The sequence below is a fragment of the Salvia splendens genome, chromosome 5, assembly GCF_004379255.2.
Source record: "Salvia splendens isolate huo1 chromosome 5, SspV2, whole genome shotgun sequence".
NCBI lineage: Eukaryota > Viridiplantae > Streptophyta > Magnoliopsida > Lamiales > Lamiaceae > Salvia > Salvia splendens.
The window spans coordinates 10,399,173-10,414,791 of record NC_056036.1 but is presented as its reverse complement, the minus strand read 5'-3'; the positions used below and the strand labels follow the sequence as shown (position 1 = coordinate 10,414,791).

The window sequence follows — 15,619 nt, the reverse complement described above, 5'->3', positions numbered from 1 at the left end:
GTGGATGCTCTTATAGTTATTAATTAAGTATGATCCACAAGTAAAAGTTACATTATGATTTCAAAAATTAAGTGCATTCAAATTTCCAACAATTATATTAAGATTTATTTAATAGTTATATTTTTGATAATAATAATAATAATAATAATAATAAGAAGAAGAAGAAATAACTAATAAATATAATTGTTATTTTTATTATAATTATTAGTCGCTCTGTTCCTTGTTAAATGATTCATCATTTCCTTTTTCCAGAGAAAATCAACACTCTTACTTTGTTCTCACTCATATTATATTCTCTCTATTTTATTAATAATTTTTTCTTATAATTAATTAAACATCATTTTCTTAAATCTTGAAAAAAAAAATATTATCTAACAATCGATAGAGGAAGGTAGTTCTATTATTCATATTTTAATAAAAAAATATCATATATAAGAATATGTAAGAGTTAAGAAATATATCTACTTAAGAAAACTAGGAAAGAAGAAACCTGGTAAGTCGCACAACTTTTCTTGTTTTATGAATTCCTATTACTTTCTTTGTTGAATAAAATATCAAGTAAACATGATAAAATTAAAATTGAAATTTAAAATACCTTTTTCTGGACAAAAATATTATTTTCTCGTGTTAAATTTAATTCTAGCCGTTTTTATGTATTTCAGCGTCCGAACACAGTATTATAAGTCCTTTTAACAAAAGCATTAATACTTTAATGGCAGGCAAATTTTCGTTCAATCAGCTTCCACAATGTCTCGATTTAGCTAGAGTGGAATTTCAACTTTTTTGGTAACTTTTTTTTGTTCAATTTTCTTTTCTCATAAAAAATAGTTGATCTAATCCCAGCTTTTGGCGCTAGTGTAGAATCTCGCAGATTTGGATTTATGCTGTGTATCCATGCTTATATTATAGGAGTAGTGTTTTATTTATTTATAGGCCAAAAATATAATTAATTACTTTATATATAAATCAAATAGTCTCTCTTATAATTTTACCAGCAAGTATAAATTATTTTATCAATTTTAAGTTTGTGTTTTATCTTATTCTTCAAGATTATAGAACTACTTAGTTAATTAGATCGATAAGCTATATTGATCAAACTTCCACAGTTCAACAACGTATGAGAATATTATAAATTTTTAATTCAATCAAATTGATAATATTGTCGGGTCAATAACATTCAAATAATCCAGATCAATACTATGACTGTTTTTAGTTTTCTAATAAACATTTTTGCATTCCTTATAGTCTTACTAAACATGATATATTGCTACGTAGTACAAGAATATATATTTACGTTAATTACGGGGTCGTTCAGCTTACATATTTCATGATTAAATATGGAGTACTTATCTTTGGTTCATAAGATAGTCTCACAACTTAACTCTAGATAGATCTCCAACTAAAATAATACCATAATTTTATTTTAGATGGATAATCATATGATAATGAGTCATGCTAAACGAACAGAACCGTACATGTATTATTAGATGACTAAGATGAGAGAGGCTCCCGACATCTCTTTTGTTCCTCTTTCACAATATTATATCCAGCTAGAGACAATTCTACTTTTGTTCTAGAGAATTAATGGAATTCCATTTTAATGAAGGAGATTAGATTTATTCCGATTGGGGGAGTGACGCACAAGGGTTATGCGTCGTTATTATTGACCGACGCACAACCCTTATGCGTGGGTAACGACGCACAAGGATTATGCGTCGTTAAAAGACGCATAAGGGTTATGCGTCTTACCCTAATGGCGCATAACCCTTATGCGTCACACTGGTAAGCATTCCCGCCTGTCACCCGGGTGACCCGGGTTTGATCCCTGGCAACGGCTCATTTTTACTATTATTATTACTATTATTTATTAGAATATAGTCACCGCTATTATAATAAGCATTATTTTATTTTCTTATAATAGTGGGTAGAACATTCATTAATCAATATTGCAGCAAAGACTTTTGAAAATTATTTTATAATAAGCATTATTTTATTTTCTTATAACATAAAGACTTGGATTATTTAATTAATAGTATATAATATTATGCCATGTATTTTATATAAGCGTAATCTATGAGTGAATAAAGTTTTGATTTTTATGTTATTATACCATTAACGGCATAAACAATAGTAATTTTTAAGATATTCAAAAATAAACTTAATATATAAAATAAAATAAACAGTGGTCATAGATAATAGAAGTATAAATTAATTTGTCAATGTACATGTATTCGTTTTGGGAGACCAATTAGATTGGGCATTTATTCTTAACTTCTTTAATTAATTCTTTTATAAGAGTAATATCTATTTGCCAAAAACAAATATTTAGAATAACTCATTTTTATCAAATACTAATCACTTAAAAAAATACGCCGTTGCCGGGGATCGAACCCTAGTCACCAAGGTGACAGGCGGGAATGCTTACCAGTGTGACACATAAGGGTTATGCGTCATTAGGGTAAGACGTATAACCCTTATGCGTCTTTTAACGACGCATAAGGGTTGTGCGTCGTTCAATAATAACGACGCATAACCCTTGTGCGTCACTCCCCCAATCGGAATAAATATAATCTCCTTCATTAAAATGGAATTCCATTAATTCTCTAGAACAAAAGTAGAATTGTTCCTATCCAGCTATCACATATACTATCGCTAGTGCTAACAGTTAAGAAATCACAACATAAATAAACATAAATAAAGGATGAAGTGGTATATATATACGTTGGAATATATATTAATGCATTATTAGATGAGAGATCGAGACGATTCGACTTGTCTTTTGTTCCTCTTTTCGTAGATTTTGCTTTACAACAATATTTTCTTGCCTGCTTTACATATTTATTTATAGAATGAGTGGTTCACAGAATTGACAATATGTTTATATATAAAGCACGAGACATGCAATGGGTCCTAATCACAAAAATATGTGGTTTAAATATTATTTATGTAAAATATGCATGATTGTAATTATATACTACTAGTATAAGTCATCTACTTTTTCCATCGCACAACTAAAACAACTTTTTTCATAATAGTGATAGATGGCCTCAAAACTATATTGTAATTTGCACGTAACCTATATTTTATTACAAACTTGATCTTGTGTTCTTTCTACTAGATTTTAAAATTAATTAAGACCCCGTGTTGTGGAATTTTTACACATGAAATTATGAAAATAATACTGCAAGCGATAGATCGCATAACTCAACAAGCATTAATGTTATGTGATTATGTACTCTCCATATAAAAACATATTAAAAATATGCAAAACCAATGAATTACTACTATATCTTTTTCATGCATGTGTGGGTGTATTCATGCCAAATGATTTTTCAATTAATAGATCATTTGCTCAAGTACAAGAGCTATGAGACAAGAGAAGAATTGTGTAACTAGTAGTAGTACTACTACGTACATACTATATACTACTAATATTTGTTCTGTATATATAACTAGCTAGCATTATTATTATTCTTATGTATTTTGTAATTGAATTGCTATCTCTTGTTTTATTCATAACTTAAAGTGTAAAACTATGTTGATGTAACTTGAAAACACATTAAAAGGGGAAAGATGTTAAGGGCATCAAATAATAATGGTAAAGACGACAGAAAATTTATAGCAGTATGTTTTTCAAGTTCAAACAATCCTTACCAGCAAAGAAACTGCTTTGTTGGATGATATGACACTAAATCTACTTTTTCTTTATTACAAAGTTCTACATTATTGCACTCTTTAAATGTCAAGCACAAACATAGTACTTTCGGCACATTTGTTGGTATATATAGTCTTGCATGAGATTGTCTCATGGCAAAAAAAATTTGTTTGTTTTGGATCAAATTTTGATATTGGGTGTTATATTCTATAAATATTAAAAAATGTAATAAGAATTTTAATTTGAATCATTATGTATCTCATAGTGAAATATGATCTCTTATGATAAAACTTTAATAGTATATCTATATGTAACATGTCAAATAATTAATCAAAGTACAAACATAAATACCCATTATATGTTCATGTCTATCTGTCAAGTAATGCAATCAGAAAATTCTATTAAAACTTAAACTGGTACTCCATCCCATTCCACAAAAATATGTATTCTTTTTTTTAGTCGATTCCATAAAAATATGCATTTTCTAATTTTAGAAACTATTTTCTCTCTAATGAGGTGGGACCCATTATTTACTAATAACACTTTAATTACTTTTTCTCTCAACATCTCTCTTACTTTATCAATTTTCCATTAAAACTCGTTCCGAAACCAAAGTTCATATTCTTTGGGGACGGAGGGAGTACTCTTTTAACTGTTGTGAGAGATATTGTGTTCAAGATTTTCTAGCAATCCATGCGTCGAATATGCCATGTGACTACTAGGGTAGTGTTTGGTTAAATTGGAGAAAAAACAAAGTAAGTAAGACAATAATGTAGATATGATTCTCTTCTATATTATTCTCCCTTACTTTACTTTATCTTCACTTTAACTATTTATCATCATCGTTGCAAAACAACTGCCAAAAAGAAATCAATTACTTGAACTGGGACGGAGGGAGTATAATTTATCACTGGTTTATGAAATTATTTTAATTAGAAAGAATTAGCAATGACTAATTATTATATGATTATCCATCCAGAACTAAATTATGAGATTCACGTCAACCAAGCCCAATTATATATTTAATGAATACAAAGTAGTAGTATTATTTTTTCCCAACATAATCTTATCCGAACCACAAAGTTAGAAATGGTACAACTCGGAAGCAGAGATGTACAGCTCTAATATAGTACACAACACTTTGTCTCTATACATATAGATATACACATTCTCTCTCCTACAGTTAGTGTCGGTGTCAGAAGCAACCCCATCGTCAGAGCAACCGCAACGTTCCTTAAGATCCACACATTCACGCACTCGTGTGAATAAGCTTGTTCTAGGATTGCTGGTGAAAACGGAGATAAGTATGAGGGATCGGTTTCTCTTTTTTCTACTGTGATTCCAGGTGGAACTGCTCTTTCGACTTGGATGGCCCAAATGCGGCTGCGTTTTCTGTTTAAATTTCCTTGAAATTCGTGGGGGAATTGCTTATTTCAATTTTCGCATTTGGAGAGCTGCTGAAGATTCTTTTCTTGGGTTTTGGAACAATGCAGTCTGATAACCTAAAAAAGAAGGTCAGCTCGTCCTCTCCCTCTCTCTGTCTCTCTCGCGATTGTGATTGAAAAAAGAAAAGTTTTTTTTGAGGTTTATGATTTACGTATTACAAAAACAAGAAGATTTCTTCTTATAGATTTGGCTGTTCTTGATTATCAGTTTTACTTGTTTTGTACTATTCGTCTTCAGGAAATAAAGAAAAAGAAAGAAAGACTTTTCTTTTATGACGAGTTTCAAATCGGGTTGTTCTTGATTTGTTTAAAATACATCAATTTTGGTAAACTATGAAATACATTGATTGATCAGACGTTTGAAGGCTAGTTTTGATGTTTGATTAGACTGGTGATGGATGGATGATGATTGGAATTTCTGCATTTGAATTCAGTAGATTCTTTCAAAGAAATGAATAACCGAATGTTTTTGATATATTTGTTACACTGCATATTTTCTCATCATCTCTGATTGAACGCTTAAACTAACTGATACTATCTTCTCTATCTCAATTTTTATGTTTCATTTTGTCTGATTCTTTAAAACCATGATTTGAACAAGTGTTAGCTTTACATGGCTTACAATGTTGTGTAGTGGTACTTGTCTACTGCAGAAGCTCTTGCTTGTTAGTGTTCTTGACCATGAGTTATCTTGTTCAAGTTCAAGAAACGAAAACGATGTAGTTATTTTATATGACTGATCAAGATCCAATGAAGCTTAACTCAAAATGTTACATTGTTGCATTTCCTTGACTAGGATTATATGTGAAATGACGTCTTCTATAGATGTTTCTTTGTGTTTGTGTGCTTGTTTGTCGAGAAAATGAGCTATCTTCATTCTTATACTGTGGCCAATCTCCTGCAACTCTGTACCTACTCTCCTTTTTTTCGTTGTAGTGCTGTAGTATATGTAGTGCAATTGTTGTCTGCAGTTACAGTTTATTTCGTTGTTTAATAAATTGTGACTGTAAATCATATGCTCCATACACTGTTTATCAAATCTCTTTGATTGGATCAGGGTTCAAAGGAAATGGACTTCTTTTCTGAGTATGGCGAGGCAAGCAGGTATATAATCCAGGAGGTTGTAGGAAAAGGAAGTTATGGTGTTGTTTGTTCTGCGATCGACACTCGTACTGGTGACAAGGTTGCAATAAAGAAAATCCATGGCATCTTCGAGCACATATCTGATGCTGCTCGGATTCTCCGAGAGGTAAAGCTTCTCAGGCTTTTGCAGCATCCAGATGTTGTCGAGATCAAGCATATCATGCTTCCCCCTTCAAGGAGGGAATTCAAAGATATTTACGTAGTTTTTGAGCTAATGGAGACTGATCTACATCAAGTTATCAAAGCAAATGATGACTTGACACGGGAACATTACCAATTTTTTCTTTACCAATTGCTTCGTGCCCTTAAATATATTCACACAGGTAATCCTTCTACTTGTATAATCAGATAGAGAGTAAATCTTTTATTTGATCATTATTACGTATATATGCTGCAGCTAATGTTTACCACCGTGATTTGAAACCAAAGAACATCCTGGCAAATGCAAATTGTAAACTGAAAATATGTGATTTTGGATTGGCTAGAGTTGCATTCAGTGACACACCGACGACTATATTTTGGACGGTATGAACATGTATTATTGTCATTATGATTATAAACAATTAGAAGAGCTGCTTTTATTTATGCCTCTTTCTGAGAGTTGTATGCACTCTTGTCATAAAACACAGGATTATGTTGCTACTAGATGGTACAGGGCTCCAGAATTGTGTGGCTCGTTTTTCTCAAAGGTATGTTTTTGCGTTTATCTCCCTCTTCATTGTTTCCATGTCGCTGTATTCTCAATATTGGCTTGGTATATTGTCGTATAGAGAGATTGTGAATAGGATGATAAGGGCATGAGAGTTTTATAACAGTTGGGTACATCCGTACACGTGTCATCAAATGGTGAAGTGCCTCGTGTGTGGTTCTCTTCAATGCCTCATCGGGAGCATTGGTGTGTGAAGCTCATTTATAGGTTTAGTTTGTTCTTCTTGTGCCATGGCATCAACATTTTTGGCCGTCGTTCCATCTTGAATTTTTTACTGTACAATTCAGTATACTCCAGCTATTGACATATGGAGTATCGGCTGCATTTTTGCTGAGGTGTTAACGGGGAGACCACTTTTTGCTGGAAAGAATGTTGTTCATCAGCTGGACATGATAACCGATCTACTCGGCACTCCTTCAATGGATACGATTTCTCGAGTATGCATTTTTTGCCATTTTTTAAATAAATTTGAGGGGTTCTTGTTGCATATGAGACCATACTTAGTTTTGGGAGTATGTTTCTTGTATTCTTCTTTTTAGGTGCGTAATGATAAGGCTAGGAGATATCTCACAAGCATGAGAAAGAAGCCGCCGGTTCCTTTTTCACAGAAATTTCCAAATGCTGATCCATTAGCCCTTCGGCTCTTGGAGAAGCTGCTTGCTTTTGATCCAAGGGACCGGCCTACAGCTCAAGAGGTTTGCTTTGGCCTGAATCCCTTTCTGATCGGATATTATTTGAAAGCTCGGGATGATTAAATGCTGCATCTCTCTTGTTTGCCTTTAGGCACTAGCTGATCCGTACTTTAAGGGATTGGCCAAAGTCGACAGAGAACCATCCTGTCAGCCAATTTCGAAGATGGAATTTGAATTTGAGAGGCGGAAGGTGACAAAAGAGGACATTCGGGAGTTAATATTCCGCGAGATACTAGAGTACCATCCTCAGCTGTTGAAGGACTACATCAATGGAATCGAGAGAACTACCTTTGTCTATCCGAGGTGATATTCTTTTTACTCAATCTCTTCACTTTTCAAAATGCATGTTGCTAATAGTGGGAATTATCTTTTACCCAGTGCCCTTGATCAGTTCAAGAAACAATTTGCTCATTTGGAAGAAAATATTGGCAAAAGCTCACCAGCGATTCCTCTCGAAAGAAAGCATGCCTCCCTTCCTAGGTAGTACTATTAAATTCAACCTTGACCGTGGCTGCATTTAATGAATTTCTGTCTCCGACTTTGGATGTGAAAGTCCATTATTTACGTGCTAGTAATTCGAAGTTATTCCCTATATTCGTGTTCTTGATTATATGTTTGCTAATCATTATTGATATTTGTGGCAATCGGCTATTAGTCTATTTCGTGCACTCACCAGCAATCTTTTGCATGATGCAGGTCTACCGTTGTACATTCTGGTGCAGTAGCACCTAAGGAACAAGCTACCGTTCATCCCAAAGATCGGCAAAATGGTGAAGAATCATGCGGCCGGAATTCAAGAGATTTCAATGGGATCCATAGTAGTTTGCCTAGAACATTGCAGCCACCGCAGAGGATCCTACAAGGTTGTTCGATATGACGAAAAACCTCTCTCGTTCCATATTTACCATACGTTTTCTCAAGAACTGATGTCTAATATCTCAAACCCTACACAGCTAAGCCAGGTAAAGTAGTCGGTCCAGTTTTTCCATACGAGAGTGGGAATGCCACAAGAGATGGTTATGAGGGAAGAACTCTGGCACGAACGGGTGTTGCTCCTCCCCCTATCCCACCGACAAGTTGTTACTATAGAAGCAGCAAAGACAGGCTGGAGAGGCCAGCAGCCGAGACTCAGAAAACCTTGCCACCTCAGATGATGAAGCAAATGCCCAACTGTGGGATGGCTGCTAAACTAGCTCCGGATACAGCAGTTAACACAGGAAGCAATCCTTTCTGTGTGAGTCGGGCTGCAGTGATGAAGGTTGATCACACTCATGACAGAGTCGGGGTTGGCACGAACCTTCAGCAGACCAGAGCTCCGACTCACGCAGCTACAAACGCCAATGCAGCTGCACACAGAAAGGTAGGTAGTGTTCAGTATGGCATGGCGAGGATGTATTAGCACACTTATTTAAGGCAATACACATTCGAGTATATTATTGTTGCTCGAGGGGATGGCCGTCGTGTACAGTAACAGGGGGGCTTGTAGGGCAGCTGGAGCAGCCCTAATACGATTGTAACATGTTTGATAGCATCACCTTATTTTGGTGGTGAATCCCTTAGCTAATGTTACCTTTTACTTATGTTACTCATCATTTTTACTTTGGTAAAAGATGAGTTTCTGCTTCTGCTGATTTTGGAATGGAGATCTCTTTTAACATATTAGCATGTATATAAAATTTGGGTGTAAGACGGTCAAGCTCAATCATATGTAAATTTCGATTTGCCATGCTAGTTTGAATCCTCTTTTATTTCTGTTCCATGCTAGTTTGGTGTCTTTAAATTCATAAAAAGAGAAGTTTATTTTGAATACGGATGACCTCATGCTTAAAGAAATTCAAGCCATTCTAGCTTTATCATGATACTTTTGCAGCTTGCAATTGCCAACTAGATTCAGTTTCTGGGAAATTAATTGACGGTGGATCAATTAATTAAACTTATAGTAACTGGCAAAATAAAAGTGTCTGGCTTTACTTTTTTATAAACTTATAGCTGGAGTAGTTTTTTAAGTTTTACGCGGAAATCAGACAGCTTTCATCTTCAGGAAACAGCGGTCAAGCTCAACTCCAGCTGTCCCACCGTTGGATCTGCAAAACTAACTATATAAGTATCACAAAAAATGCAAACACTTCTATTGAAACAGGTTTTGGGAATTCATATCACTCTTTCTCATTTCACTCTTTCTCATTGATAATCACAAGATTTACATGTCTCTTTATAGGCCTCCAAGAATACAAATAAGGTAAGATTGATTTCCCTAACCCTAATCATCTATACAAGGTAAATATCAATTCTAATTATTTGTGATCACAGGAAATCAGCTGCGGGAAATCTTCCCTTCCATCGTGAGATCTTTCCTTCCAACACTCCCCCTCAGGTTAAGTAACGGGATCACCGATACTTAACTTTTCCAATACATCTCGAAATGAATGGGAACTTACTGCCTTTGTCAAGATATCCGCCAGTTGATCTTCTGACTTGACGTAGGGCAACTCAACTATTCTTGCATCAATTGTATCCTTTATGAAGTGTCGATCAACCTCCACATGTTTGGTTCGATCATGCTGAACTGGATTCTCCGAGATACTAATGGCCGCCTTATTATCGCACAACAATCGGCACGGCTGTGTGGACTTGAGATCAAGCTCTGTCATGAGTCTCCTGAGCCATAATATTTCTGTTAATCCACTCTTGATTCCTCGAAATTCTGCCTCGGCACTTGATAGCGCAACTACCTTCTGTTTCTTACTTCTCCATGTTACCAGATTCCCTCCTACAAGGGTAAAATATCCCGATGTAGACTTTCTGTCATTAGGATTTCCTGCCCAATCTGCATCAGTGTAACCGTGTATTTCTAAGTGTCCATGCTTCTTAAACAGCACCCCATGTCCCGGTGTACTCTTCAAGTATCGTACAATCCTCAATACCGCGTCCCAATGTTCTTCTTGTGGTGCGTGCATGAATTGACTTACTACTCCAACGGCGTAGGCGAGATCTGGCCTGGTGTGAGATCAGTAGATAAGTTTCCCGACCAGCCGTTGGTATCTTCCTCGATCAACAAGTTTGGCTCCTTCCCGGATCTGTAGTCCATGATTCTAGACCATCAGGGTGTCTACTGGCTTGCAATCCATCATCCCTGTTTCTGCTAGAATATCGAGTATATACTTCCTTTGATTGATAAAGATCCCCTGTTTTGACCTAAGTACCTCTATCCCCAAAAAGTACTTTAAGAGGCCAAGATCTTTCATCTCGAATTCCTTGGACAGCTTTTTCCTCAATTGATCTATTTCTTCTTCATCATCGCCCGTGATAATCATATTGGAAGGGGGGGGAGAGAAATTCAGAGAGACGCTCTTTCGTACGTATGCACAGAAATTGATCAATGCAAGCGCTCGGTCAAGACACCATGCTTCTTAAGTCCACTGGAGCACAGGGTCCAGGAACTCAAGAGAACATACAGTGCTTTAGTCGTTGGACACTCTCAACTCCCCTTTCAAAAAATAATATAAATCCCTCAACCCGAATACTATGAATTAGTATAGGGAAGTGGGGTCGATCCCACAGAGATGGACTCGCAAAGTAGTGCTCAGAGGCTTTGGACAAACAAATGGCTGCTGCCACGCAAAAGGGTTGAGAATTTTAAACTAACTCTAGACCTAGGCAGGAAATGTAAATGCTAGACCTAGGACATGTTAACTTGTAAATTCAGACTTCGACAGCAAGAAACATAACCACTTCCTGGACAATGTAAACAACTACCTAATCTAGCTAAACAGAATATAACTGAAAGTGGGGACCATCATTCAAAAAGTGGCAAGTACAGAAAGGACTGCAGACAACAAACTTTGACGCTAGCTCGTAGCACAATGCATCCTCTCAGCTGGATTAAACTTGCAGATGAACAAAACAGAACACAAAGCGAGATTCGAATAGAATATAGAAATTTGCTCGTCGGAAACTTGCCACAAAATGGAAACACATCAGATCTGCGTACACTAGACGGAATGAAAGAAAAACACGTAAACTAGGCATAAAAATCAGATCGAAACTACTTCAGATTCACGCCTGAATACTTGATCCACTCCGGATCCAAGACATCCGATCTCAACAACAAACAAATTCAGCAGATCAAACACGGATTCCTCTACAATCCAACTCCAATCTCCCAGATCTGACCATTAACCTGCAATGACTCAAAAACAGCTGCGAAACGCATCCAACTCAGACAATTTAAAACACCAAAATCTCAACAACGAAACAATCAAACTAGAAATCAACACAATTGCCATAACAGAAAATCAAACTTGCATTAAAACCAGAGATTCTTCGGTAAAAACAGCGAACCGAGCTTCGAACAACGAAGCTCGGCAGAGTAAGTAAAATCCGGAAAGCGAAAGAGAAATTGTTTCTTCGCCCCAAATAAGAGCGGTGTTACACACTATCGAAAGCTAAGATGAAACCCCGGACGTGTGAACTGAAATCTCCGTAAATTAGTACCAAGTGTGTGTATGGAAAAATGAACTAAGCAACAGGCTGTGGTGAGGTCTCCACCGAGAAGATCCCTCCAGCTTGCATGCTTCTGCCTTTTATAGATGCGGACATAGCCCTCGAGTCTTCGTAGAAATCCCTATTCTACCCTTAAACTCTAGAGCTTCCTCCGTCGAGCAATTCTCTTCATAATCGTTCACTAAATCGCCATTTCCTCGACCCTGTGATTTTTTGGTCTTCTTTCCTGGATCTGGCGAATTCCTTCACACACCTGGCTTAAAACGTGCGTTAGCCCCAATAAAATCACGAATTAAGTCCCTAGACCCATGCATGAAATTAGCCTTATCACATATCATCAACATAAATAATAAGACAAGTGATCTTACCATTTCTTTCCTTGAGAAACAGGGTGTGGTCTGAGTTGCTTTGATGATAGTCATACTTCTTCATCACTTCAGTGAATCTCCCGAACCATGCTCTAGGAGATTGCTTGAGGCCATATAGTGTCTTCTTGAGCTTGCAGACGTCTCCATTCTGAAAATCTCCAGTAAACCCAGGTGGGGGAACCATATAGACGGGTTTGGTCAGCTCTCTATGTAGGAAAGCATTGGTCACGTCAAACTGATGTAGTGGCCAGTCTCGGTTAGCCGCCACTGAAAATAACACTCTCACTGTATTGATCTTGGCGACAGGAGAAAAGGTCTCCGCATAGTCAACACCATAAGTTTGCGGATATCCCTTCGCAACTAGTCTCGCCTTATATCGGTCAATGGATCCATTGGGCCTTCTTTTAATTGTAAACACCCATCTACACCCCACGATAGTTGCTCCCTCGGGTAGCTTGCTAACTTCCCAAGTCTTGTTTTTCAACAGAGCGTCCATCTCTACAAACATAACATCTCTCCAATGTTTAACTTTCCATGTCTCTTCTGCTGTACAAGGGATATCTTCTTCTTCGTATAGGGCAGCTTTGAATGCCCTAGCCATTTTGGCTAAGTTTCCTTTCGCAAAGTTTACCACCGCATACTGACTCTTTCTGCCTTATTTCTCTGGGGAGAACCTCTTTGGAGGGATTCCACGATTACTTCGTGGTGGGAGTATATAGCGACCTGTATTCTCATCGAGAGTCGTGCTCTCGTCCGTAATTTCTGCATCAGCAGAGTCAGTAGCAGTAGTATTTTCTTGAGGTGAATCGGGAATTACCTCAGGTGCCTGGGATACCGGCTGAGGAGAGACACTCGAGCTTGGTTGAGAGTACTCTGTAGTGTTTGAGACATGCTCGGCGACAGTGCTAACCTTTTCTGTTGAGTTCTCGTTGGAGGGATTTGGCTCAGCACAAACCAACTTAGGTAGTCCAAAGTGTTGTATGACTCACTCTCCCCCTGACTACTAAGGTTGGTTTGGTAATAAAACTCGGTTTCCAAAAAATTACAATTCATTGTGGTTACTACCCTTTTTGTGGTTGGGTCATAGCACCTATACCCTTTCTGGTTAATCCCGTACCCTACAAACACACATTTGGTAGCACAAGGTGACGGTTTAGTTCTTTCATGCTTTGGGATATGGACGTATACGGTATATCCAAAAACTTTGGGTTTAAGATAGAGATGTTCGGGTATTTTGGTGAGTTTGGAGAGGGTATCAAGAGGCGTTTTTTGTGTAGGATTTTAGTAGGGAGTCGGTTTATGAGGTAAATAGAGGTGGCAACAGCTTCGGGCCAAAAGTAGGTTGGGACTTTTGATTCTAGCATCAAGGCTCGGGTAATTTCAAGGATGATTCTGGTGTGTAAGGGCAGGAGGTTTGATGTATCAGGCCTTTCTGGGTAAAGAAGTCTGTTAGTTTCTGGTTCACGAATTCCCTCCTATTGTCGGATCGAAGGGTTTTTATTATGGTCTGGAATTGGGTTTGGATAAGATTAAAGAAAGGGATAAATTTGTCAACTAACTCAGACTTGTGTTTCAAAAAATATATCCATGTCATCCTAGTGCAATCATCTACAAAAATCACAAAGTATCTTAACTCATTACCCCCAACAATAGGTGCAGGACCCCACACATCAGCATGAACAAGGGAAAAAATAGAATTCATACGAGTGTTTGTAGATTTGAATAATTGTCTGTGGCTCTTGGCCAAAACACATGTCTCACAATAAAAGTCTTTTGGAATAGTAGTTTAGGAAAAAGTAAACTAAAATAACCAGGGGAAGGGTGTCCCAGCCGTTGGTGCCAAAGCCAAGTCTCCCGTTCCGTGGACCCGTGAGCCAGCATCACACTGCCTTGTTGAGCTATCTCATCCACGTAGTAGAGTCCTTGGCTCTCAGTGCCACGCCCAAGTATCTTCCTCGTCCGAATATCCTGCAAAATACAGAAGTCCGGATGCATCAGTAAGGTACAGTGTTACATGGCTTATAGACATCAATCTTTGGGACAAAGTTGGAACATAAAGACAGTTTGACAGTCTCAAGGTTGGGGATATCTCAATCGTGCCTGCCCCGGCCACAGTAATCAATTCACCACTAGTAGTCTGTATATAGGTTTTAGTAATATCACTAAAACTAATAAAATCATTTTTATTTGGGGTCATGGTGTCGGTAGCTCTACAATCAAATATTCATCCCCTTTTTTCACCACCATTATCTCTCTTAACAGTAAATGCAGCGGAAATACAGTCCAAGGGCTCAAAACGATTTTTTAGTGGAATTGGACTAAATTGTGTATTTGGCCGAAAATCTGGGGGTTTGTCACAATAATGTATAAGCTGGGGTTCATGATGCAATTTATTAACAGGTTGAGGACTATCATGCAATAAGTGGGGTGTGTGGCGGTATTTAATGGAATTCTGGGAGGGGGGTTTTTGTGAGTAATTAAAGTATGGGGGTGTAAAATGAAAAATAGGGTTAGGGTTAATACACCCCAACCCTTTACCTCCGTCAGTCCGTGCGCCGCCTCCCCCATTTTGATTCCACATCTTGCCGGCGAAATTGCCGGCGCCTACCACCCCGCTGCCGTTCCCGCTTATGCCGGAAGCTTCCGGTTCTTCCTTTTGCTTTCCTCGACCAGTTACCATTTCTCGATTGCCCAATATGGCTTTCGCCGCTTCGCTGCCGGCGGAGACTCCCATGGCATTCTTGGCCTTTGCAGTCTGTATTTCCTCCCACCATTCCGGATACCCGTGCAACTGGAAGCACGTCTCTCGGGTGTGCTTTTGCATTCCACAATGAGAACACCAAAGCTTGGATTTGTCAATCGGTTTGCTTCCCGGGCGGTGAACGGCGGTGGCTTGACGCCAGGTTCCGCTCCGGTTACCTTGGCGTTTCCCCTGAGCCGCAAGTCCATGGCCGATCCTTGCGACTCTGTTCTGCCGTGGGTAATAGGGTTTGAGGATTCCGGTGGCCCTAATCTCCGTCGGGCCGCCTCCTTTTTGATCCACCCATATGCGGTTTCCAGTGGGGGAGGTGTTACCTCTTTGAGGATATCACGTCGGACACCTT

The 15,619-nt window shown here is 37.8% G+C and overlaps 1 protein-coding gene across 1 annotated transcript; it reads left to right on the top strand.

Moving 5' to 3' along the window:
• Positions 1-4,763: 4,763 nt before the first annotated feature.
• On the top strand, positions 4,764-9,375 carry LOC121804584 (mitogen-activated protein kinase 20-like). The gene is made up of 10 exons (XM_042204189.1): positions 4,764-5,169; positions 6,158-6,566; positions 6,641-6,768; positions 6,873-6,932; positions 7,240-7,389; positions 7,492-7,647; positions 7,736-7,947; positions 8,023-8,124; positions 8,341-8,507; positions 8,598-9,375. The coding sequence occupies exons 1-10, from the start codon at positions 5,143-5,145 to the stop codon at positions 9,041-9,043; spliced, it is 1,857 nt and encodes a 618-aa protein (XP_042060123.1). The 5' UTR covers positions 4,764-5,142; the 3' UTR covers positions 9,044-9,375.
• Positions 9,376-15,619: the final 6,244 nt, after the last annotated feature.